This window comes from Sturnira hondurensis, unplaced genomic scaffold, assembly GCF_014824575.4.
Source record: "Sturnira hondurensis isolate 20B ecotype Veracruz unplaced genomic scaffold, ASM1482457v3 Scaffold0007797, whole genome shotgun sequence".
In the NCBI taxonomy this organism is placed as follows: Eukaryota; Metazoa; Chordata; class Mammalia; order Chiroptera; family Phyllostomidae; genus Sturnira; species Sturnira hondurensis.
The window spans coordinates 384,366-410,414 of record NW_028080428.1 but is presented as its reverse complement, the minus strand read 5'-3'; the positions used below and the strand labels follow the sequence as shown (position 1 = coordinate 410,414).

The window sequence follows — 26,049 nt, the reverse complement described above, 5'->3', positions numbered from 1 at the left end:
GCCAGCAGCCGCGTTCGTGCCGCACTCGGCGGCTTAAAATAAAGACAATGTTCCCAGCCTCCCTGTGGCTAAATCGGGCGCGGGTGCGGGGGCGGTGAGAGAGCTGGGTGGGAGAGCTGCTCCCGGCCCTACCTCCCTTCTCCCTTCCTACCTCAGTTTCCCCAGCTGGTCCTGGGACCTGGCCATGAGACCTGGGCAGAGCAGTCGTGGGGTGGGGTGGAGGGGACGAGGAGGGGGACAGGGGGCACGTTATTCCCCTGCCTCCGCGGGCTGCACCGCCTTAAAGAGGAAACCGCTTGGGACAGAGAGGGCCACACCGGGGAGGCAGGGGGAAGCTGGACACCCTCCTCTCCCGCCTACAAAATAAGTGTTTTTATTTCTACAGGGACGTGTGCAGAGGCGGTGGGAGAAGAGAAAAGGGAGACCAAGGAGACTGGGGGGAGGGGGCAAAAAAAAGAGAAACCCTGATTCAGACTCGGAAATGGATGTTGAGTTTGGAGGCCTAACACCCCCACACTCAGCCACGTGCGCGCGCACAAGTGGTCGCAGCCCCACCGCTCCTCGGAGCCACAGCCACACACCAGGACCGCCCAGCAGGGGGCAGCCGAAGTCGGAGCCCAGGGGCAGGGACAGGCCGAGTTCCGAGTTCCGACCCACCCCTGACCGGCTGGCTGAGCAGGGACCGGAGCAGGTGCTCCGATGCCTCTCCAAGCTGCACGGTGTCCTCGACCCCAGAAGGGAGGTGGACTGGGTGCTTGCTCTGGCCTCGGCAGCCTTGGAGAATCGAGGACGCCCCCACATGCACCAGCCACGTGTGCCTACCATGGCTGCTGGCCAAGCCCCAGGGACTCCAGTTCCGCTCCACCTGGTTCCACTGGCGACTGGGCTCCAGCCCCAGGTTACCCGCAGGCATCAGAAATGAGAGGGCGCGCTTGGTGGGGAAATGGGCAGCGGGAAAGTGGTGGGGCGGGTCCCAAGCCCTGATGACTCCAGAGCCCTGAGCCTAGAGCTGAGGGACCTTCATCAAACACTCACCCACCGCAGATTAGTCACACTTCTGCTCTTTGGTTTCCTGGTCTACACAATCGGGACAATAGATGGTCCTGCTGCTGCCTCCCCCCAGGGCCTCAGCGTGGCCAGTGGGGCAAAGCGCATGCCAGCCCAGCAGTAGCCGCCTCGCCTCTCCGTGGTCAGCTCCCCAGGAGGCCTCTAGGGCCAGGTGCAGGACCCAAGTCTCTATGGCAAAGGGCCCCCCAGGGCTTCTGTCTCTGAGGAAACTCAACACAGAAATCCAAACTGGCGGGGGAGGGGGGCTGGCCAAGCAGTAGGGCCGAGGTGAGGAGGAAGGGCAGGTTTGTCACTTCCCAGGTACACACCTGTGAGCCCCACGTGGGAGTCAGGGAGACAGCTTGACAAGCTGGGAGGAGAGCTGTCTGTCTGCCTGTCTGTCTGTCTTCCAAGTGGAAGCTGGGGGTGGAGCCGGCAGGGAGATAGAAGCTGCCTCACTTGTCAGAATTAACAAGCCCCACAGTTAGGCGGCACTCAGACACACACCAAATACAGACACACGTGCACACACGCATCCTGGCTCCAGACCAACAGGTTGACACCTGTATTTGCAAAGGCTGCGTGGAGACATGCGTCCTCGGGGCACACGTGTGTGGGGCACTCAGCATCACGTGGAGCAGGCACATAGCCGCCCCCACGCATCCCCCAAAACCAGACGCCGCGAGCCCTCACACTGGGCTCTGCAGCAAGGCCAAACACAAAAGCACACAGCCCGGCACGCAGGCACGTCCACTCGCCCCGGGGCGGGCGTGCCAGCCCTCTGGGTGTGTTCCCAGTCGGAGCCTCTCACATGAGGCTCAATGTGTCATTTCCAAACAGAAGGAACCTAGCTCCTTCACAGCAGGGAGAAGAACAGGGTGTGGGGCTGAGTGGGTGGGTGAGTGGGCGTGTGCGGGGGGGTGGGCAGAGCGTGTGTGAAGGAAGGATGCATGTGAGCCCCGGGGAGCCACGGTGCTCTCGGGCTGGGGGCTCCAAGGTTGGTGGGGGAAGGAGCCCGAGGAAACAGAGTGTGCTTTTGTGAGGGTGTGTGTGTGCGCGCCGCTGAGTCTGTGTGCAGTGGGCGTGGGTGTTTGTCTCCCTGTATCCGCCTTCTCTCTCACTCTGGACTTTTAGCCTTCCTGGGCTCATCTTCCTCTTGGCCTGCCCCCTCCCTCTAGGGGCTCGAGTTGGGGGCCCTGGTGGAGGAGGGGGGCATGCTTCAGGACCAGGTCCAACCCCAGACGTTGCCTGAGGCTTCCCTCCAGCTCCCCTCCCTTCCTTTTCTCCCTCCCTCTCTCTCCCTTCCTCCCTCCCCCCCAGGCTGGCGTGCCAGGGGGTGGGACATGCCAATCACTGGCTGTGCCTCTCCGGCTGCCAGCACAGGACGCAGCTACCCCCCGGGAGCCAGGTGTTTGGGTCCCTGGAGCCACCACCAGCCCCCAGGAAGCGGTGGGGTTGAGGACCCTACAGACCCCTCTCCGGCCCCATGGTGAGTACATTTGGAAGGGTTTGGGAGGGGCCCACTGAGGTGGGGGTCGGAGAAGCCGGGTCCTAGGATCAAGGCAGGGACCGGACTACAAGGAAATGAGGATGGACCCCAAAGAGAAGAGGGGGCTGGGGAGGGGGCTGGAGGCTGAGGGGGCTCTGTAGCACTGGACCTTGGCTGCTCCAAAGACCCTATCCCCTGGCTTTGCGTGGATACACCTGATGTTTGGGGGGGGGTCAACGGCAGCAGAGATGGAGACCCCCTTAGAAAACTGGACCTGGAGCCCAGAAGGGATCGGGCCACCACACAGCAGGCACAGCCCCCGGAGCCCCAGGGAAGGAGAGGGAAGGGCAGGGGGCCGGGAGGCAGCGCTTGCCATCGAGTGTCCTGTGGGAGGTTGACCCCCACAGTTGGGGTGCCAGTCCCAGAACCCCTCCTCTCCTCCCTCAGGGAATCCCGAATCCCACCACCCCCATCCACCTTCAGCCCCCCCGAGATGGACTGAACCAGGCTGGTGGCCAGATGGACAAGCTGGATGCCAAGGTGGGTGTTGGGCCAGAAGCCAGTAGAACAGGCCAAGAGCCCCAGGGCTCTCTGGGGACAAATGGGCACATGGATGGCCACGCTTGTCCAGGAACATGGTGCCAACATGTACAGGGGCCCAGAGGGCACTCCCTGTGTCCTCAGTACCTTGGGCTGCCTCAGGGCAGGTCTCGGTCTTAAGGCACCGATGCTGGGTACCCGCCCCAGCACCCCCAGGCTTGGAAACGGGCTGGGAGCCTCAAGCCCCGATCCTTGCAGCGTTGCCCATTCCTGGGCTGGCAGCTGGGGAGGGATGGTCAGCTGTCACTGTCCCTTCAGACAGTGCTGCTTAGGTACGATCAGTGCCAGTGGACAGGGGTGCACTTCTTCCCACAAAGCGCACCTCCGCCTCCACCCAAGCTGGCCGGGGCCCTGACCAGCCGGCCAGAAGGAGTCAGAGCCTCTCCTGCACCCAGGCAGTCTCCTGTCCCTGGGTTGTCAGCTGCTCACTGAGCTGGCCTCGGAGCGCTAGTTCTCCACCCCCTGACCTCAGCCACTGGGCAAGCCGTGATCACCAGTGTGACATAGAAGGCAGGGGGGAGGTGGCGAGACAGGGCTGCCAGAGACACAACTCCTGGCTCCCGGCTTGGCCCTGGAGGTCTGAGAGCTGAACCCAAAGCCAAAACGGGGTTAGGCAGGGGTCATGTCACACCTAGAAAGGAGCCTGCCCGTCAACCAGGTGCAGAGACTGCGACTGAAAAGGGGGAAGGGACATGCTCATGGTCCCAGAAGGAATATTTAAAGGTCCAGATGGGGCTTGGACCCCATTCTCTTCGCCCTCAGTGCCACACGCCCACCTGCCTGAGCAGCTTGGCGGGGCTGGGAAGTGGCAAGCCCTGGGAGGCAGGGGCTTGGGCTCCGGCGGGTGGCGGGTGGGGAGAGGTGGGTGACTATCTCATTGGGTTTCTGCTCTGCTGTGATGCCATGGTGATGCCTAGAAGGATGGGGGAGCGAGGGAGAGAGAAGAAAGGAAGTGGGGATAGGAGCGCAGGAGGGAAGAGCAGGGGGCGTGCAGAGAGGGGCAGGAGGGCGCAGCACTTGTGACGCAGCCCGGAGAGTGTGGTCCAGGGCCTGGCCTGCCTGGTCCGGCAGAAGGCAGGCCGCCCGGGAAGGTCCGTCCACAGGGAGGGTATCTGGCGGTGGTGCCGGGGCCGGGCTCCTCTTCTGGCTCCGCAGTGCATTTAGGGGCATTTAACTCATGGCTGCTCCCCCCACCCTACCCCCCAGGGCTACATGNTCTGCTGTGATGCCATGGTGATGCCTAGAAGGATGGGGGAGCGAGGGAGAGAGAAGAAAGGAAGTGGGGATAGGAGCGCAGGAGGGAAGAGCAGGGGGCGTGCAGAGAGGGGCAGGAGGGCGCAGCACTTGTGACGCAGCCCGGAGAGTGTGGTCCAGGGCCTGGCCTGCCTGGTCCGGCGGAAGGCAGGCCGCCCGGGAAGGTCCGTCCACAGGGAGGGTATCTGGCGGTGGTGCCGGGGCCGGGCTCCTCTTCTGGCTCCGAAGTGCATTTAGGGGCATTTAACTCATGGCTGCTCCCCCCACCCTACCCCCCAGGGCTACTGCTGCTTCCCGTGGAGACCATTGAGCCTGAAAGTGTGATAAATTGTATCTGTTTGCCCCCTGGTTTCCAAGGCCAGGCACCAGAGGTGGAAGTTTGGGGCACCTTTAATGGGTCTAGAGCTATCTTCAGAGAAAATTTAAGCCAGAGGGAGAAAGCCACCTCTGACAGCCTGGCCCCCACAGAAGGGACAGGTCCCTGCACACGTGCGGTCCCAGCTGCACGGCCACACGGCCCCCACCTTCTCCTTCTTCTCCCCAGTACCACCCATTTCTTCCAGTCCGGGTTCTGCGAGCTCCAGGCCCAGAATCTCAAGATGGCTTCACTCCTCCTCCTCGAATCTTTCGCTAGCACCCGTTCATTCTCTGCCTCCCCTTTTCCACTCCTTGGCCAGTGGTCAGGGTCTGGAGACCCTGGTATTCAGGAATGCCCCTCCCAGCAGTCTCTCCCAGCCTCCCCCTGACCCTCGGCTCCCTCCCCTCCCCTTTCCTCTCACCATCCAGACCTACAGCCCCGGGGATTTGTCCAGGGCGCTGGCGGTCAATAGTCTGGCCTGCCCTGCCAGAGGCTCTGACCTCATCCCTTAACTGTTTGAGTCCAGGATGACTTCCTCCCCAGCCCTGGCAGCCGCCTGCCCTGCCTGTCTTACTCCCTTGCTCCCCCTTGGGCGGCAGGTGAAGCAGGGTTTCCTTGGTCCGATTCTGGTCCACAAAAGACAATGCCAGGGGTTGTTCTTCTCCTGTGCTCGCAAGCCAGGCAGGGCCTCACCCCAGGGACAAGGACCTAGCAAGTGAAGAAACACAGAACCGGAGGGAACGGAGGGACCATGCTCTGGAGCTGGTCCCGACCCCTGCGGGCTCATCCTCATGCCCCTGGGCCGGAAGCCAAGGAGGACCAGTCCATGGATACAGAGTCCGTGGATACAGTCATGTATTTATCCCACAAACCTTTATTGAGCAGCTACTGTGTGCCAAGCCCTGGGCTACAGCAGTGAATGAGGCAGACGCAGCCCCCACCCTGCCTGTCAGAGCGCTACGGCGACGCCTCCCCCGCCTGCCACACTGTCACCGTACATCACACAGACCGTAGGCAGGCCCTGTCACACACACGCAAGCCGGGTCCTAAAGGAAGGACCGACTCCTCGCTGTTGGCTGACTTACCACGAGGGTTTGGTCAAGCTTGTGCGGGTAGACAGGAGGCTGGTGAGCCCCCGCCCCCACAAGAGCAGTTTAGGGTGGGGACCGAGGGGCTCGTCTCAGAGACAGGCTGCCTGGGTCCGAATTCTGGTGGCCTTGCTGATGAACTCGCTGCCAGGTTCTCGGAGGCTTAGAGACCCTCGAGCCAATTGCCCCCTTGGCAAATTGAGGGTAACAGAACCTACTTTGCAAGGAATTATAATGGGTCAGTTAAATTAGGTGTATACTGCAGCTGTGGCCAGGCGGGTCAGTTGGTTGGAGCGTCCTCCTGTACACCAAAAGGTTGCAGGTTTGGTTCCCAGTTGCGGCATGTAGGGGAGGCAACTGACCAATGTCTGTCTGTCTGTCTCTCTCTCTCTCTCTCTCTTTCTCCCCCCACTTCCCTCCCTCCTTTACTCTTTCTATAAAAGCAATAAAACATATCCTTGGGTAAGTATTAAAAATAATAATAATGTATATAATACTTACAGCCATGTCTGGTATATTGTAAGCAGTTAGTAAATACCACTTGCTATGATAATAATGTTGTTAGTCCTGGCCAGGTAGTTCAGTTGGTTAGAGCATCATTCCAATAAGCCAAGGTTGTGAGTTCAAGTCCCGGTCAGGGCACATACCATACAAGAACTGACCAATGAACATTTAAATAAGTAGAACAACAAATCAATGTTTCTCTCTCCCCCCTTTCTAAAATCAATAAAATAATATTAACATTAGTCATTAGAAGCTCCCCAAAACTTTCATCAGGAGGCCATAGTCCTGGAGAGAAAAGCACCTCCCATTTTCTTGCCACCAGCCTGTAGCCCAGAAGGGACACCCTCAGAGGATGAGTCGCAACCCCCCCCCCGCCAAGTGAGAGACTCACCCCCCCCAACTTCTTGTTCTTATGCAGCAGAGCGTGCACCCTCACCCACAGACACGCACCCCAGGGGAAGCCATCCAGCGAGACACGGGTAGAGATGGGGCTTAAAGCTGGGCAGAGGCAGTGCCAAGGACTTCCTGGGGGGGTCCACACCCCAGCCCCTGCACCCACTCCCCCCCCCCGTGGATGTTGCATAGAATAAGCTCAGCAAACACAGCCTCCAGCCTCCCTTTCAACCAGGTGACTGACTCTAAGCCCCTCCTCGGCAGAAATCCTGGGGCTGCCCAACCCTGGCACCCCGTCTCTCGGCCCAGAGCGCCAACCCCCAGCACAACCAGCCGCAGTCACAGGAAGCCCCATTCTTTTTTTTTTAAAAGATTTTATTTATTTATATATCTTTAGAGGGGAAGGAGAGAGGAAGAGAAACATCAATGTATGGTTGCCTTTTGCGCATCCCCTGCTGGGAATTAGCCTGCAAGGAACCGGCCTGCAACCCAGGCATGTGCCCTGGCTGGGAATCGAACCGCGATCGTCTGGTTCGCAGGCCCGCGCTCAATCCACTGAGCTACGCCAGCCAGGAGGAAGCCCCATTCTCTCCCAGCCGTCATCTGGCCACCTGGCAGTCGCCTTGAACAGGCAGAGGACTGCCCGCAGCCCAGGGTCACGGAGGCTTGCCCGAGGCCACACAGCAGAGACCAGAGCAGAAACCTTCTCCCGAGCAAATCACTGTCCCAGAGAGGTTTGGGGGAGGGCCTGCTTGCTTCTGGTGGGGGTCTTTGACGCCCGCCCTGAGTGGTGCCCCAGGGGCGGTGAGAATCGGGGTCCAGGTCCCCAGAACCTCTGCCCTTCTCCTGCCCCCCTTCGTTTCAGACGGGAGGCCTCGGGCTGTGAAGCTCATAGGTCAGCGCAGTGGGAAGAACTCGGACGGAGGAGCCACAGGTCTGGGCAGAGTCCGGCTGCCTTGCTTCCTGTGAGAGAATGTGGGGGCGCCATTCGGCCCCACCCCCAGCGTCTTCACCTGTAAAATGGAGCGTGGACGGCCGTGGGGGCTGCAGGATGGGGGGAGTATAAGGAGACTTAATGGACAGAAATGCAATAAAAAAAATCAAACAAAAAGAGCTAAGAGCCCCTCACCCCCGTTGAGGTGTACTGCAGATTAAGGGAAATAATATCATATGTCAAGTGCCCAGCGTGGGAGAGGCGATTCATTCTGGTGGTTAGCAATTTAAAGTGAGAAAGTTAGCTCGGGCCACTCGGTTGGAGCCCTGTCCTACAAACCACAGGGTTGAGGGTTCAGTCCCCGGCCAGGGCACGTAGGAGAGGCAACCAATCACTGTTCCCCCTCACCTGTGTTTCTCTTCCTCTCTCCCTCCTTCTTTCCCCTCTCTCTAAAATCAGTTAAGCATGTCCTTGGGTGAGGATATCTTTAAAAAATGAAAACATTGGAAGGGGCTTCCAGCCGTTAAGGAGGGGGACTCCAGCCTCCTCACTTTCAAGGACCCCTTCTTCTTTCAGGTCCCCCCTTCTGAAGCCTTTCTTTAAAATTCGCTGAAGCCTTAGCTGGTTTCCAACAAGAGCTCGGCAGCAGGCACAATGAGCAGCGGTTGCCATGCTCCCAGCACAAGGTAACTCGAGGCCCGGCTGAGAGAACACATAAGCCATCGGCTTCTGCGGCCTCAGCTCGGGGACTTGGGTCCTCGCTGTTCAGCATCTTGAGATATGAGTTGCAGGGTCCTGTAAAATCTTCGCAGACGCCAGGCGGGTCCAACTGCTCCACTGTGTAGAGGAGCAGCGTGGGGGACCAGAGAGGGGCCGTGCCTGGGTCTGAAAGGAAGGGCCAGGGCCAGAGGGGTTGGGCAGCTCATCAGAATGAGGAGGCGGGGCATAATCCCTGAGGCCTTGAACTGAACGCCATTCAGAGCCAAGGGTGTTGGATGCCGGTGTCCCCATCAGCTGGGGGATGCAGGGCAGCTGGGACAGGGAGGGTTAAGTGATTTCTGAGATTGCACAGCCAGGAAGGGCAGCTCAGGGCGAGGTGAGTGAGCCGCTCACCTCAGAGCAAAATTCAAGATAAACACTATAGTAATGTAACATTTTCAGAACTCAAACAGCAAACTACAGCCCACAGGCAGGTAGGCCGTCTGTTCTTGTAAATAAGGTTTCCTTGGAACTGGGGCCAGGATTAGGGCGAAGCAGAATAGGGGTGTTTGTGTGCGAGCAGGGTGGGTGCCTGTCTTTGTTTGAAATTTTACTGTGGATGTTTTGCCTTAATTCCCACTGTTAAGTATTACATTGCACTGTTACGTTATCGATGACTGGAGTTTGGGGCACCTCCTTAAATTTTGCACCCAAGGCAAGCACCTTCCTCGCCTGACCCACATCCCAGCCCTGCAGTGGCCTGAGGACCAGGCACAGTGGCGGATGCAGTGCTGGACTCCGCACTGAAGGAGGCCCCTGCGGCTTTGAAGGAGCAAAGGAGCGGGGCCATCAGGCTGCTCTTGGAATAAGGCCTTCTCACGGTTCGGCCCAGGTTGCTGCTGGGGGCGACAGAGCTGCCTGGAGGCCCCTGGGCATTGGGGGCTGGGCAGCACCCAATCCAGGAGCCAGGACACCTGGAGCGACACAATGCCCCCTTCCCCCTCCTCTCTGGGCCTCGATTATTCCAGTTGTGCAATGGGTTCAGATCAGAGGGACCACAGGTGAGCGGGGCACCCTGTCACGGCTGGTGTCCCCCCACACTGCAGCCTCACCAGGCAGCCCCGTCAGGGGTGTCCCATCCCAGCTTCCCCTCCAGCACCTGGCTCTGGTTAAGGAAGGAGGATGCAACAAAACTCAGGAAGCCCAGTGAATAAATTTGCAGTGTAATACTTTAAAAATTCCAACTGGCAAACTCTGGCCCCCGGGGCCGACCACCCGTTTTTATGAGGCGTCACTGGCGTGAACAGCTCAAACCCCGCCTCCTGCCTTACTCGTGTATCTTGTGCAAATTCTCTTGCTTTTCTCAGCTTCAGTTTCTTCATCTGTAAAATGGGGAGCAGAGCAACGCCTTGCTCAGAGGCTCCCCATTACCATTACTGCAAAAGCCACAGGAGCGTTTTGAGCCGTGTCTGGCATGCAGCGAGCGCCAAATAGCAGCAATGGTTGGTACCTGCCGCCGCTGTCACGCTGTCAGGCGCTCCTAGGTGGCAGGGAGCCCTCAGGGCCCTGCACGCTGAGTCATGGGAGCCTCTGTGACAGGGCTGTTCTGGGCACCTCACATCTACCGGCTGCTTTAAGCCTCGAGACAGCTCCTTGATCTGTGAGCTGGGGACGAGTGCTATGCCCGTTTTTCAGTTGCGGCAACTGAGGCACAGAGCGGTGGTGTCACGGGCGGAGATTGCACTCCCAGACCAGGGGCAGCCTGGACTCAAACGCAGACAGTGCGGCTCCAGAGTCCGGGTCCTTCACACGGGATGTTACACGAGCCCCCTCGTGTGCAAACTGTCCCGGACACACTGGCAGCCACAGTCCTTCTTGCTCGTGAGTCACACTGTGACCTCTCCGTGCTGAGAGTTGCCCTCACACACTGATAGTCAGTTCACCACGAGCTGTGGAGAGACCTGCAGCCCCACACACTCTGGGTCACGTGTGCTCACAGGCACCTCACCCCAAGACCACCTGTCCCACAGCCACCCTCCCACAGGCATGGCAGCCTAGTCTCTGTCACAGACCAGGTTTCCCGGAACACCAGGGCTTGGCCAGCCCTTGCCAAAAATCTCTTTCTTGGACTTTTTGGGATATAGCCCCTGAAGCCACAGCTGCAGGTAGGAGGAGACCCCAGTCTCTTCAATGGACAGATGGATGCCTGAGGCCCCGAACAGGAGAGGACCTGCCCAAACACAGCCGCCTGCCTGGCCGGGAAGTTGCTAAGAGTCCTCGCTCTTCCCTTTACCCACACTCAGTGCCTGGGCTGGCTGGACTCCAGTTTCAAGAACAATCTGGGGGATCTTCCCGTTCTTCTTGCTGCCCCCCACTCAGCTGGAGCCCAGGAACAGAGTGGGGGGAGAGAGGGGCCTCCCACACCCCATCTGGGGCCAGAGCCCGCCTGTCTGGGAGCTGAGGGCCCTGCCCCCACTGCCTGCTTTCACCACAGACCTTCCGCCACCAGGCACGTCTGGGCCCAGCACAGCCCTCCCTGCTGCCCTCACAGAGGCTCCAGGCAGCTCCACACACTGCCCTCCCCCCTCCCCGTACTCCCCCCGCCGACACACACAGACACACACTCACACGTGGCACCCTTCCTCTCTCATCTCTTGCCCCTTCTCATCTCTGGAGCCATGCCCTGCCTTCTCGTGTGTCCTTATTGGATGGAATTACCCCCCTGGAGCTCCACATGCTCAAAGAGAAGTGAGTTCTAATCCTCCTCCCGCCTGTGCAGCCCTGACCGGGCCTTGCAGCCACGGTTGCCTCAGTGAAGCAGGGCTCCTGAGAGACCTTCCTCCAGGAGGTGTCCAACACCTGGATTCAGTAACTCAGTGGAGTGCTTAGCACTGTGCCTGGCGCGTGTGTAGTAACTGCTCGGTAAATGCGAGCTGTAATAAGATGGAGTGGAACACTGACGATTTGGCAGCGCTGCATACAAAGCGCGTCCCCCGACTCTGCCATGTGACTTAGGCGAGACAGGAATTAGCAGCAATTTCCCCAGGAGAAAATTGAGGCTCAGAGTCTGAATGGTGAAGCTGGAATGAGGACTCAGATCTCTGGATTCCAGAGCCACCCCACCCCCACGCTGCCGGCAAACCCATTCATGGCTGGGGACATGCGTTATAAATGACCATGAGCAGACACCAGAGCAGATAGGGACCAGCGGTCAGGGAGGGGGACACCGTTTGGCCTGAAGCTCTGGGAGGGTGGAGGCTGTGTTCTCCGCACCTGCCACTCCGAGCAGTGGAAGGTCTCGGCGGCCCCACCGAAGCCCACGTCCTCTCTTTCCAGGTGATGACCTCCCCTTGAGGAAGCCCTGTCGTGTGACTAGAGCAAGGGGCTGCGCCCTCGGCCCGCCCGGCCACCATGAACACCTCGGCCCCGCCTGCCGTCAGCCCCAACATCACCGTCCTGGCACCAGGAAAGGGTCCCTGGCAAGTGGCCTTCATTGGGATCACCACGGGCCTCCTGTCACTGGCCACAGTGACAGGCAACTTGCTGGTACTCATCTCCTTCAAGGTCAACACAGAGCTCAAGACAGTCAACAACTACTTCCTGCTCAGCCTGGCCTGCGCGGACCTCATTATCGGCACCTTCTCCATGAACCTCTACACCACGTACCTGCTCATGGGCCACTGGGCCCTGGGCACGCTGGCCTGTGACCTCTGGCTGGCCCTGGACTACGTGGCCAGCAACGCCTCCGTCATGAACCTGCTGCTCATCAGCTTTGACCGATACTTCTCCGTGACCCGACCCCTGAGCTACCGTGCCAAGCGCACGCCCCGCCGGGCAGCCCTGATGATCGGCCTGGCCTGGATGGTTTCCTTCGTCCTCTGGGCCCCCGCCATCCTCTTCTGGCAGTACCTGGTGGGGGAACGGACGGTGCTGGCCGGGCAGTGCTACATCCAGTTCCTCTCCCAGCCCATCATCACCTTCGGCACAGCCATGGCCGCCTTCTACCTCCCCGTCACGGTCATGTGCATACTCTACTGGCGCATCTACCGGGAGACGGAGAACCGGGCCCGGGAGCTGGCGGCTCTGCAGGGCTCCGAGACGGCAGGTAAGGGGGGCGGCAGCAGCAGCAGCTCAGAGCGGTCCCAGCCGGGGGCTGAGGGCTCAGCGGACACCCCCCCAGGGCGCTGCTGTCGCTGCTGCCGGGCTCCCCGGTTGCTGCAGGCCTACAGCTGGAAGGAGGAGGAGGAGGAGGAGGAAGGCTCCATGGAGTCCCTCACGTCCTCCGAGGGTGAGGAACCCGGCTCGGAGGTGGTGATCAAGATGCCCATGGTGGACCCAGAGGCGCAGGCCCCTGCCAAGCAGCCCCCGCGGAGCTCCCCGAACACCGTCAAGAGGCCGACTCGGAAGGGACGTGAGAGAACGGGCAAGAGCCAGAAGCCCCGTGGGAAGGAGCAGTTGGCCAAGCGGAAGACCTTCTCGCTGGTCAAGGAGAAGAAGGCGGCTCGGACCCTGAGCGCCATTCTGCTGGCCTTCATCCTCACCTGGACACCATACAACATCATGGTGCTGGTGTCCACTTTCTGCAAGGACTGCGTCCCCGAGACCCTGTGGGAGCTGGGCTACTGGCTCTGCTACGTCAACAGCACGGTCAACCCCATGTGCTACGCCCTCTGCAACAAGGCCTTCCGGGACACCTTCCGCCTGCTGCTGCTCTGCCGCTGGGACAAGCGGCGCTGGCGCAAGATCCCCAAGCGCCCTGGCTCCGTGCACCGCACCCCCTCCCGCCAGTGCTGATGGCCCCTCCCCCTCCACCCTCCACCCTCGTCCCTGGGAGAGCCCAGAGCCCAGAGCCCAGTAAACGGCGGGCAGGGGCTGTGACCTCAGACCCTGGGCCCTGCTCAGGCCTCTCCAGGCTTCCCAGGCCCCGAGGTCACCTTCCCGGGGAGCCCAGAGAGACCCTGCCAACTTTCTACACTTTGCTATTCCCAGGCAGGGAGCGAACCTGGGGAACTGGTTTTTCTGTTCCCTGCTGGGTGGGAATGGGCTCTTCACCAGAAGAAGGCCTGGGAGGAGGATCTGGTCTTTGGATTCCTTGTTTGCTTTTAGGCAGGAAGTCTGTCGGGAGCCAGCAGGGCGGCCTAGGGAAAGAGGGTTTACCAATTCTGTCATCATTGGCCCCCTGGATGGCCTGGATTGGGGTGGAAATGGCGCCCCCTGGGGCCACAGCAAGGGACTGGCACCAAACGTTGAGAGAAAAGCTTGGCTCAAAGGGACCAGCCCCTGGCTGGGGATCTCCTCCCCGCTCAGGCACAGCCCACACTAAGCTGGGCCCTAGGCACACTCTCCAGGACTCTCCAGCCTCCCTACCAATGTCCTCAGAGCGTCCCTACGTGGGTCGCCCCCAAGACAAATGTCCAAGCATCAGCAGGACAATGGCACCAGGGGGACTGTCTTGGCTAGGCACACACATCAAGCCTTGAGGCAGCAGCAGGACCAGACCCCAGGTGTCCTGACTGTCCCACTATGTCGCTCCCCTGGAGTGAGGGATGGGGGCGCCTGCTATCCAGCCTCACACCTGTGCGCCCTGTCGGAGAGAAGCCCTCAGTCCCTCCCCGCTCCCAGCCGCCACCTGGACAGGTTTGCCCCGGGCAGATCCTGCCAGGCCTCCTGCATGCTGCGTGCCTCTGGCCTGCCCCCCACGGGCCTGGCCAGGCCAACAGGTTCTCTCCTGCGAACTTCCCGGTCCCACCCATGCATGGCCACCCAGCCACCCTTACCTCCAGGCCCAGCCTGGCCCCAAATATTTTTCCTTCCACCCTCAGCAAGTGCTGAGTCTGTAAATAAAGCCACATAATCAGCGGATGCTAAGGATCCTTCCTCCCTGTGTTGGACCAAGGACCTGGTCTTAGGCCAGGGCAGGATGGGGCAGGGAAGGCCCACGTACCATGGAATGTGGGTCACTGCCCTGACAGTGGCCCCAGGAGGGGCAGTACTGAGTGGTTGAATCTACTGAAACCTGTGGACCCCAGCAGCCCAGTGCTCCCAGCTCAGGTGAGAAAGGCTGTAATGGGCAGACCAGGTAACTAGAAAGAGAAAAGCTAAGCTAAATAAACTGCCCCTGCCCGTAGGCCAGCATATTCTCTCTCAGTTTTGCCATCTGTGGCTCTTCTGGGGGACCTGTCACACCCAACTAGGACAAAACTGGTCCAGAGCCCCATTTGCAGATGGGGAGACTGAGGCCCAGTGACCCAGGAAGACTGTTCAAGCTTACCCCACAAAGCAACACCCAGGCTCCGGGGCAGCAGTGGTCCTCCAGACCACCCTTACTTAGGTCCCGTGAGTCACAGGGAGGACACACGGAACGCAGGCAAGCTCATGGTTATGGTTTATTGCAGTGAAAGAGTACAAATTAAAATCAACAAAGGATAAAGGCACCGACTGAGAGCGGGGTCCGGCAGAGAGCAGGTGCACGCTTCCAGTGGGGTCATGGAAGAACACTCAATCCTCTCAGCTGTGCCAAGTGACAGCATGCCCAAAGTGTCGCCAACCAGGAGAGCTCGCCTGAGCCTTGGTGTCCAGGTGTTTTACTGGAGGCTGCTCACACAGGCGAGGCCGACCTCAGGAACTTAGTCTCTGGCCTCTGCAGAGGTTACACTGGGACCGCATGGCCCAATGCCCCCACTGTAAATCATGTCGTTAGCACAGACAATCCGGCATGGCTTAGGGTCCCCAGGTCAGCAGGGACCGTCTTGTCAGGCAGGATGGTCCAAGGGCTTAGGAGCTTCCTCCTGGGGGCCAGGCAGGGCCGACTTCTCTCTGGAACGTGTAAGGTTTGGATAGCCTAGACTTACTCAGAGAGTCCTGCAGGGCACAGTGGTCCCAGCCAGTGGCATCTGTATCACCTGGGAACTTGCTAGACGTGGAAGTTCTCAGGGTCACTCCGGATTTACCGAACTGGAACTCCAGGGGTAGAGCCCAGCCCTGTGTTTCAGCAAGCCCTCAGGTGATGGGGATGCAGGCTAAAGTTTGAGAAACGCTAGCCCAGATGTGGAAGGTCCTGGGTGGGGCCAGGGAGAGAGAGTGGACATTCACCACACACAGCTGTCAGGGCTCCCAGAATCCTTTTTTTCTTTTTAATTTATTTTTACAGACAAGAAGGGAAGGAGAAAGAGGGAGAGAAGGATCAATGTGTGGCTGCCTCTCAAGCGCCCCCTACTGGAGACCTGGCCCCAGGCCTAGGCATGTGCCCTGACTGGGAAGGGACCCTTGGGTTTGCAGGCAAGCACTCAGTCCACTGATCCACCCTAGCCAGGGCTGGACTCCCAGAATCCCTTGACAGGAAAGCTTCCAGCACTACGGGCAGGGGCGGTCCACAGAACAGGTGTACAGAACAGGCTGGCCAGGGACTGGCAGGAGCACAGCACTGTGGATTGTGACTTTAAGACAGGAACCCCACCCCCTCTACCTCCAGCACAGCTCCCTGGGTTGTCAGTTCCAGACCCTGGAAGGTGCCTCCCTTGCTACTGCTTCCACTTTGCCCTGAACCCCGTTTAGGGCTCGGTGCCCTGCTCTGTGTGGAAGGAGCTGGTCCTGGGCAGCAGGGAGACTGAGCAGGCTGAGCAGTGTTGGGAGAGCAGTACCGTGGGGATCCCACTGGCCCGCGTTGCTGGAGACCGGAAGTGGGGAGGTCAAAGCTGGTCTCCGAATCGGAACGGGGCTGGCAGTCCACACCCGTCCGGTGTCCCAGGCACAGGTCCCAACTGCCTGTGCCCCCTCCCTACACAACCTTAGGCAAGTCTGATTTTCAGTGTCCTCCCTGTGAGCGAGCCCCTCACGGAAGAGTTAAGAAGATGAGGGAGACTGTCGAGAAAGTACCGCGATGGCTCTATGATCGGTGTCATCACGAGACCAGGCTGCTCACAGGTGAAGGCCAGAAACAAGGGCTGGTTTCCGACACACATCCCTCCGCCCTTCTCCAGCCTAGGCTTTGAACAGTCCAGGGTACCACACCCCCACCCCATCCCCACCAACCTAACACTAACCCTCCCACCACAGCGCAGGGGGAAGAAACGGCTTGGAGACAGGAGTCTGGGGAGCAAGCCTGGGTGGTGGAGAGCGTGCCAGAAAGCCTCCCGGAGAGGGGGTCTGTGCCCTGCCAGCCTCTGAAGCGACAGTCCTGCAGATCCAGCTGCCAGAAGATGGAGGAAATGGCTTCAGCCGGACGGCGGAGGGTGGCTGGACATGCCATGATTTTACCCCCAAAACTGCACACAAACTCCCACCCTGAAGAAGTCCTTCTTGGCCGCAGAAATAAGGGCCCTTTCGTGCCTGAGCAGGAATTTGGGAAAGATTAAGGCAGCTTTGTGAATGCCACCCCGTCCCCTAGCAGGTAGGAGCAGGCTTAGAGGGAGACCACCAGTTAGGATGCTCTGTCCTCTGCCTGCCCCACCAACCCCCAGCCCCCACTTCCATTCACAGCCTGTCGCTTTAGCGCCATCTGTGGGCAATCAAGGGAATAGTCAGGCCTGGGCTGCTTCCCAGAGAACGGAACCGTAGGACCCATGGGGTCTTGGCCACCTCGGCTCCATCCCCACACCTCAGCAGGAACCAAGGTCCCCAAAGGGTCAGTCCGCTTGGCTGCTGCTCTGAACATGCAGAGGCAGGGCCCTCCGTCTCCCCAGGAGGCCGAGCTCACCAGACAGCTAGGTGATAGACGAGGGAGGGTCCGCACCTAGGGACAGCTCCACATTCTCCAGGTGCTTCCCCAGGCTTTGGGGATCCCTGGTTTCACTTTTTGAAGCCTGGCTCCCATTTGAGAGACGCTTACCCAACAGGAAATACTGGCGGGCACCTGCTTGCCTTTACAGCACCAAAGCTCTTGGAGGCCAGGTGCTCCACACCAGCCTCGGGCCCTAAAGAGCCGGAGGCGCTCTCAGCATAGCGGATAAGGCACAGACGGCCGAGCTCCCCTGCACTTCCCTGCTGCCCAGCTCCACACTCTCCCTCTTGGCCTCGCTGGCCTCCCTCCCACTCTATGCACAGTTCTCAGGGCAGAAATCTGGGCATTGTCTCCGAGTCTCCTCCTTTCACCCCTGTGCCCAGTCTGCCCCCTGAATCGTTCCCAAATGCATCCAGGGTTCTCCACACCACTGACACTACCCCAGTGCAGGCCTCTTGCCTGAGATGGTCGGATACCGTATTTTGCCATGTATGATGCACACACACGTTTCTGTGTGCATTATATACGGATTATTATGCCCATGGCATGCAGTCATTATACCCATGTATAGTGTGCATCCTTGTTTTCCCCCCAAAACTCTGGCCCCCAAAAGTGCACATTGTATGTGGCAAAATACAGTAATCCCTTAATCCAGAGTTTAGTGAACTTTTTCTGCAGTGGGGCAAATAGTAAATATTTGAGGCTCTGTGGACCAAGAGGCAAAATTAAGGGCATCATGCAGGTGCTTCTGCATCACAGTCTCCGTCGCAGCTACTCCACTCTGCCATTGCAGTCAAAAGCAGCCAGAGCAATGTGTAAGTACATGGCCGTGGCTGCATTCCAATAAAACTTTATTTGAATTTCACTGAGATTTGAATTTCACATCCCTGTCATATGTCACAAAATCTTCTTCTTCTTCTGATTTTCTTTTTAGCCATTTAAAAACGCAAAACCCACCCTGGCTGGTGTGGCTCAGTGGATCGAGTGCCAGCTGCAAACCAAAAGGTCACCAATTCGATTCCCTGTCAGGGAACATGCCTGGGTGCCGGGTCAGGTCCCCATTTGGGGGTGTGGGAGAGGCAGCTGATTGATGGACTGACTGATGTTTCTCTCACACATCGATGTTTCCTTTGCACATGCCCTTCTAAAAGGAAAATCTGTTTCCTACACTCCCTACTCACAAAACTTCGCATACCAGGGGAGCAGGGTTTCTCCCCGCACACTAACCAACTCCAATACCACCCAGGTGCCCTGCAGGTTCTGGCACTATCTGGAATCAGCATCACCTGGAATTAGCCTCAGATTCCACAGGTTAGGGGCTCAGTCCTACAAGACTGCCCCCACTTCAGACACCAGTCACAAGTAGTGGGTCCCCAGGTGACTACTTCAGTCTGATTTGGCTACAAATGGGAGGATCCTGTGACCCACTCTCCAGGCTCAGAAATTTTCTTTTTTAAAAAAGATTTTGTTGCCCTGGCTGGTGTAGCTCAGTGGATTGAGCACAGGCCTGCGAACCAAATGATCACGGTTCGATTCCTTCTTCTGATTTTCTTTTTAGCCATTTAAAAACGCAAAACCCACCCTGGCTGGTGTGGCTCAGTGGATCGAGTGCCAGCTGCAAACCAAAAGATCACCAGTTCGATTCCCAGTCAGGGCACATGCCTGGGTTGCAGGCCAGTTCCCAACAGGGGATGCATGAGAGGCAACCATACATTGATATCTTTTTCCCTCTCTCTTTCCCTTCCTCTCTAAAGATAAATAAATAAAATCTTAAAAAATAATAATTTCTTTAAAAAAAAAAAGAACTTCTAAACCTCTTGGGATTTCCTGAGTGACAGAGGTGAGAGGAGCATCTTTTCTTATGCACAATAGACACCTTCAAAGCACACCTGAGTTCCGGCTAATAAGGGGACTCTCAGTGGGGTACGCGATGCCTAGATGGCTTCAGGTTGTCAGCTGGTTTGCAGCAGAACCAGGAACCCACCCACCCCTGCTGAGCAGAGGGTCGGAACTTGCAGCCCCACCCCTCACTTCCCGGGAGGGGAGAAGACTGCAGATTGAGTTCAATAACTAACGGCCAATGATCTTATCAATAATGCCTCCACAATGGAATCTGCATAAAAATTCCTAGGGGGAGGAGTTCCCAGAGCTTCCTGGTCCGCAGCGGACCTAGCCCCACGCATCTCTTCTGCATGGCTGCTCCTGAGTTGTATCCTTCATGCAAACTGGTCATTACTATTACCAGTAAAGCACTTTCCCGACTCCTGTGAGTCGTCCTAAACTTATTGAACCTGGGGAGAGAGTTATGGAAACCCCCTGAACTTATAGCCAGTTGGTCAGAAGTACCGGTGACAGTGGGACACCTCAAAGGGGTCAATCATGTGGGAATGAGCCCTTCACCTGTAGGATCCAATGCTGACTGCAGGCAGGGTGTCAGAATTGAGCTGAATTGCAGGACTCCCAGTCAGTGTCTGGAGGATCAGAGACACAGCTGATGCAAGAAGGAAAAAAACAACAACAGTACATCAGGTGTCAGAAGTGCTATGAGTAAGAGCAGCTGGTGTAGCTCAGTGGTTGAGCACTGACCTGTAAATCAAAGGGTCACCAGTTCGATTCACAGTCAAGGTATGTGGCCCAGTTGTGGGCAAGATCCCCAGTAGGGGGTGCCTGAGAGACAGCCACACGGATGTTTCTCTCCTCTTTCTCCCTTCCCCTAATAGAAAGCAGTTTTGCCCCCAAGTGATCTCCAGCCCATACTCCCTGCTAACACTGGTGGCCTGGCCAACCCTGCCCTCCCCCTGAGCCAGGCAACGTAGCATTGCAGGTATCATCCCCTCTCCAGTCCCAGGGACCTCACCCTCTACTCTCCACAGCTTAAAGCCCACCGGCACCAGGCTCCCTCATCCTCCGCCAGGCCCTGTCCTTTCTTTTCTCTGTCTTTCAGTCCCTCCCCTGCCATGGCTCTTCCCCCCAAGAAGCCAGAGCTGGGTAGTCTTTCCCCCACAAGACACGTATCCCTGGCCCCTGCTCCCACTGCAGACTCACCCCTGGGACCACCATCCCCGATCCTACACATAGGCCACCCAGCACTGTTGGGGGGAAAAACCTGCCAGCTCGCAGACGGGCTCCGGAACAGACGCAGGGTTGCTGACCTCAGCCAACGGGCCTCACGGTGCCATGTCACTCTGCTTGGACCCGTCCTCAGTCAGCTCCCTGCCTTGTTCCCAAAGGGATTCTCGACCTTGACCTCCTTCCTCACGTCCCCTACCCTCTGCCTCACAACAGGTTTCCTTGCCTTCTGTGCATCGATTCATATGAGACTAGACTCTCAAACTCTTCGAGAAATGGTGCCTTTACTGGGTTCATTCTCCCTCCTGCGCGTGGGAGGAGAGAGAGGTGCCAATGCTCCCCTTCCGGCTTCACAAGGACGCACAGGTATTTATTTATACGCCTTGGAAAATGGAGATGCGAATTTAAATAGTATTGCCAGGGCAACGCATTATCAAAGGAGACAAGCAACCAGAATCACATGAGCTTCGTAAACGTTGACGGTTCCTTTCACATGCCAAGGCAACAGCCTCTCAAACTTCATTGTCTTGACAAGACTCTCTTGTCAGAAACGACGTTTGCAACGATGGCTTCGTCACGCAGAAAATGATCTGCTTTTCTTTTGGCGGCTTTTGAAAGAGAAGACATTTACTCCCGATCATGCTGAATTTTGGGGGGATGCCCCCCCCCCCGTCAGAGGGATCCAGAGCGCTCAAGGTCAAGCCCTGAAGTTCCGTCCGTCCCCTTGAAGAGAAGCCAGAGCAGGTCTGGAGCCCGTTGTTCACACTGCCTGTCAGTCTGCCCACCGTCCCCTCCACCAGCGACTCTGCCTTCTCCTACATCAGGGCTTGTCCGCCGGGAGTGTGCACAGGGGTCACCCGGGGTTTCAATCAGACTCGGCCTGAGACGCGACCCTGGCCAAGTGCTCAGTTAGTTGGAGTGTCATGTCCTGCACAGAAAGGTTGGGGGTTCAATTCCCAGTCAGGACACATACCTAAGCTGCGGGTTCGATCCCCCGATGGAGTGCACATGGGAGGCAACCAATCAAGGTTTCTCTCTCTAAAATTAATAAACATATTTTATTAAGATGTTATGTATTTATTTTTATAGAGAGGCAAAGGGAAGGAGCAAGAGGGGAAGAGAAATACCAACGTGCGGTTGTCTCTCACACACCCCCTGCTGGAGACCTGGCCGGCCACCCAGGCCTGTGCCCTGACTGGGACTCCAAATGGCGACCCTTTGGTTCCCAGGCCGGCACTCAATCCACTGAGCCGCACCAGCCAGGGCCTCAACAAGCATACTTATCTTTTATCTTTTTCTTGTTGTTGTTTGAACACAGTTGTCTCCATTTTCCCTCCACCGCTTTCCCCTGCCCCACCCACGCCCACCTCCTACCCTTAATCCTACTCCCCTTTGGGTCCTTTATAGCAATAAGCATCTTTTTTCACCACTTGGGTTCTGATTTAACAGGCCTCAGGTAGGTCTCACCTTCTAAAAGTAGGTGATGTGGCTGCTACTGGCCTCCAAACAGACGCTGCACAGGGAGGTCCCGGGTGTTTCTTCTTGTACTTTCCCCTCTAACAGCCAACACTGGTGAGGCCCCACCCACCCTCAGCTGATGGATGACCTTGTCTCCTGCCCCACCAAGAGTAAGTAGGGCAATCTGTGGGTGGGACACCCCAACGCCCACCGCCTCTGTGCACCACCTCGGGCTAACGAGCACCTCCTCCTCTGTGACCTGCTCCCACAAAGGCCAGCCCTCCTGTCCCCACCCCACAGCCCACACAACCGCCCTAGATCCCGCTCCATCTCCCCACCTCAAGGCAGCTGCCCAGCAAGTCTCTTTTCCCCAGCGTTTTCCCCCAAACTGAAGCAAACGTGCTGCCATCGCTGTCATCTCAAAAACCGGGGAAAGCCTTCTTCTGCTGAACGGGACTGAGAGTAGATCCTAAACACACTCATCACATCGCTCCATCTATTTGTGTCCGGAAGAGCTCTGGAGACCAGGCCCAATGATGTCCCTGTCCCCGAGTCTGAAGGCTTCCCAGGACGGCTGCTCCCTCTGACACTGATCTGGCCCAGTCCTCCCGCCCTCCCATCACCCCCCACCCCCAGGGCTCAGCTCTCCTCTGCTCTTTCTTCTTAGGCTCCTCTCCCACCGTCTGCCAGACCTCGGGGCTCCAGCTTTCTCACCCCACACTGTCACCAAGGCATCCTTCACACTCACAGCAGCACCCCTGCCTCTACCCCTAGGGCTCCTGGGTCCCCGCCTCCCCCACCCCTGCTGGAAAGCCCCCCGCAAGGCCAAGAGCTCCCAAACCCAGAACACGCGTGTCAGTGCCTGGAGCTCCTCNGGCTGCTCCCTCTGACACTGATCTGGCCCAGTCCTCCCGCCCTCCCATCACCCCCCACCCCCAGGGCTCAGCTCTCCTCTGCTCTTTCTTCTTAGGCTCCTCTCCCACCGTCTGCCAGACCTCGGGGCTCCAGCTTTCTCACCCCACACTGTCACCAAGGCATCCTTCACACTCACAGCAGCACCCCAGCCTCTACCCCTAGGGCTCCTGGGTCCCCGCCTCCCCCACCCCTGCTGGAAAGTCCCCCGCAAGGCCAAGAGCTCCCAAACCCAGAACACGCGTGTCAGTGCCTGGAGCTCCTCATCTCCCCACCTGCTGGGGCTTCTCCTCCTGCCCCCACTCACCCACTAGAAACTCCAGTCCACACACACCTCCCGACCCCCACCCCTGCTGCACCCTCACGAAACCTGGCACCGCTCCACTGGAACCCTCCCTCCCAACCACGCCCCCCCCACAGCCTCTGCCCCCCCCACCCCGACTCTGAGACTTCCTAGGCTATTCCGAATGGCCCCCTGCCCCCAGCCCAGGGCCCTGAGCTTCTTCCTCCACGGCAGCAGAGCCCCAGCAAGCTCTGCAACTCAGGCCTGACCCCATCACTCCCCACCCAGCCCCTTCCGGGGCTTTCCCCACTGGGGGAGCAGCGCTCCTTTCTTCCTGCTCATCCGAGCCTCCTGTGTCCTGTCCACCTTCTGACACAGAACAGCCAGGAGCAAAATCAGGACTTTTCTGACCGTTGCCTTTGGGCATAACCAAGCAAGTTTGGGAACCATTGACCTTGTGATTCCCTAACAGCCAGGAGAGTCATTTTTGAAAGTTGCTTAAAAATAGACTCCTAGGCCCTGGCTGGTGTAGCTCAGTGGACCCAGTGCCTGCCTGAGAACCAAAGGGTCGCCAATTCGACTCCCAGCGAGGGCGCATGCCTGGGTTGCAGGCCAGGTCCTCAGTGGGGGCCACATAAGAGGCAACCACACATTGATGTTTCTCTCCCTTTCTCCCTCCCTGACCCTCTTCCTAAAAGTAAATAAATAAAAATTAAAAGTTTAAAAAATAGCCTCCCAGGTTGACCCCTGGGAGATCCCAATTCAGCGGGTGCTGGACGGAGATTTTCCCTGCGAATCTGCATGACCAGGGTGGGGACCATCGTGGGCAGAGCGGAGCCACCTGGACCCTGGCTGGCAGAGGCCTTGGCACTTCAGCCTCTGCTCGGCTCTCCCCACTCCCCAGACTGGTCCCAAACTGCCTCGTGGTCCTCACTCCCATTGTGCTGTCTCAGCTGAGTGGCTGGCTGTACATGCTGTCCCCCAACCCGGGAGGCCCTGTCCTGTCCTCGAGTCACACACACGCCCACTGGCCGCTCACTCGCAGCTCCAGGGCAGGTGCAGTCACCAGCTGTCCCCATCTCTCCTGCACCCAGCTCTGCCTCTGTCCCCCAGACCCGGCTCCCTGCTGCCCACAGCCCTGATCTCGGGACTGAAATGGAGGCCACAGGGGCTGCCACTCCTAGTCAGTAAAGCCCAGGGGGTGGCATTTTAGTCCACTCTTTGTCCCCACACTGCCTGGCTCTGGAAGAATGACTCAGACAGAATGTCAGTCCCTCCCCAGACCCACAGCCTGGCGATCGGCCCGGGGCCCTTGAGGCACGACCCATCCAGTGGCACAGGGAGCCTGGCCATGGAGCTAAGGCCTCGGTCCAGGTGCAGCCCCACTGGTGTCCAGGAGAGTCCCTTTGCCTCGAGGGGCCCTCGGCCTCCTCCTGGACCCAGGGGAAGAAAAGTGCAAGTGCCATTAAACCAATCTTCTTCTTTCAAAGATTTTATTTATCTACTTATCCACTAGGGGAGGAAGAAAGAGAGGGAAAGGAACATCAATGTGTGGTTGCCTCTCCCACGCCCCCTACTGGGGGACCTGGCCCTCAACCCAGGCATGTGCCCTGACTAGAATCAAACCAGTGACCCTGAGGTTCGCAGGCTGGTGCTCAGTCCACTGAGCCACACCAGCCAGGGCTCATTAAACCAACTTTCTAACACGGCCTTCGGTGCTCCGGATTCCAAGCTTTGGGTCCTTTGGATCCTACGGGGACTGGAAATTATGGGGGGGGAGGGTCCAGCCAGCCACATGCAGAGGCTGAGGATGGTACCAGGAACAGAGAAGAGGCCGAGAAAATGGTGGGTGAATTCGGGAACAGGGGAGGGGACTTGGCTGGGGGAGCTGCGTGGCCCCCACCCCACCCCACCCCCAGTGTCAGGGGAGCCCTGCTGGCAGCTCAGGCTGCCCTGGGGTGAGGCGTTCTGGACTCTTTCCTCTGACTCCACGGGGAGGGTTCCCCTTCACACTGTGCTTGGGGGCTAATGACACAGCCTCCGTGCCTGCAGGTGGCCTGGCTTCCCTCCTGCTTTAGTGGGGAGGGAGGGGCACTGAGGGGTGCAGCTCCCAGGGCCACCAGAGGGCTTCTAAGTGTCCTCCCCGGTTCCGAAGCACAGAGGTCAGGGCAGCAGCAGGAGCCCACCCACCACCACTGAACATCTGAGCACCTTCATTTACTTGCTGGTTCATTCATTTTCTGCTTTAAAAGCAAATATGGGGGGAGAGCTCCTGTCTCCTGGGCACAGTCTCCACTTGGGACCATGACAAAGCTTCAGAGGTGGAGGCTGGTGAGGGCCGTGCGTCCCACACTTATGATGCCACCAGACCACACAGCTACGAAGGGTGGAGATGGTGAGTCCTGTCTGTGTGTCACAGAACAGCTCCTTCTCCAAGTCCACAGTGAACTACTGACAGCATGTGGTCACGGTGACCGTGTGACACACGGTGGGCCAGAGAGGAGGCCACCTGGAAGCAGAAGGGGGAGGCTGGAGCTGGGACCTTGGGGAAGGTCCCCGAGGAGGGGAGAGGTGGGCACCTCAGGAAGAGGGCCCTGGATGAGACACGAGCAGGGGGGACCCCCTGGCAGCCTGGGGCCCAGGCCCAGCAGGCCAGGCGTCTTCCAGGGACTGTGCTGGAACAACACCCAAGGCACAGGCAGAGCGCTGACGGGCCTCACGGCCCACAGGCACAGCGCCAGAGGGAAGTAGACTGAGAGCCCACAAGGCTGGGCCTCAGTTTCCTTTCTTCCTCAACCAGGACTCCCTTAGAGGGCCATGCCCAAACCTGGAACTGAGCTCTTCTCCCTGAGGAAGCTGGGAGGCCGCCCATACCCCCAGGGCCCTGATCACAGCCCAGGGGGCCCACAGCCCAGGGGCCCACAGCACTCCCTGGGGACGGCCCAGCACAAATGCAGGGACCTGACGCATGTTCCCAGTCCCTCTCAGGCCACCCCAGAGACCCTCTAGCAGCAACAGCAGCGCCCACCCTCACCAGCCTCCCAGCCAGAGGCAGTCAGTGATCCAGTTACCACCCAAGTCAGTGGGGGTCACTGCTCAGAGCCCCCCAACCGCCACCCCACCCCTGACCCACTGTACAGGCAGGAATTCATCTCCGCTGCAGGTCTGGCCTTTGCCCTGAGCCTCTGGGAGGTGTGGTCCCAGCCCTGGAATGTCCTGACTGGCGGGAGTGCCTTTCTTAG

General features: G+C 58.6%; 1 protein-coding gene across 2 annotated transcripts; it reads left to right on the top strand.

Annotated features, from left to right (window-relative positions):
• Positions 1 to 2,019: 2,019 nt before the first annotated feature.
• CHRM1 (cholinergic receptor muscarinic 1) lies at positions 2,020 to 14,228 on the top strand. Of its 2 annotated transcripts, none has more exons than XM_037052972.1 (3): positions 2,020 to 2,536; positions 3,020 to 3,076; positions 11,703 to 14,228. In XM_037052972.1, the coding sequence occupies exon 3, from the start codon at positions 11,778 to 11,780 to the stop codon at positions 13,158 to 13,160; it is 1,383 nt and encodes a 460-aa protein (XP_036908867.1). In that variant the 5' UTR covers positions 2,020 to 2,536; positions 3,020 to 3,076; positions 11,703 to 11,777; the 3' UTR covers positions 13,161 to 14,228. The 2 variants fall into 2 exon arrangements, with proteins under 2 accessions (XP_036908867.1, XP_036908866.1); XM_037052971.1 differs by having other exon boundaries at positions 2,984 to 3,076.
• The last annotated feature ends 11,821 nt before the right edge of the window (positions 14,229 to 26,049 follow it).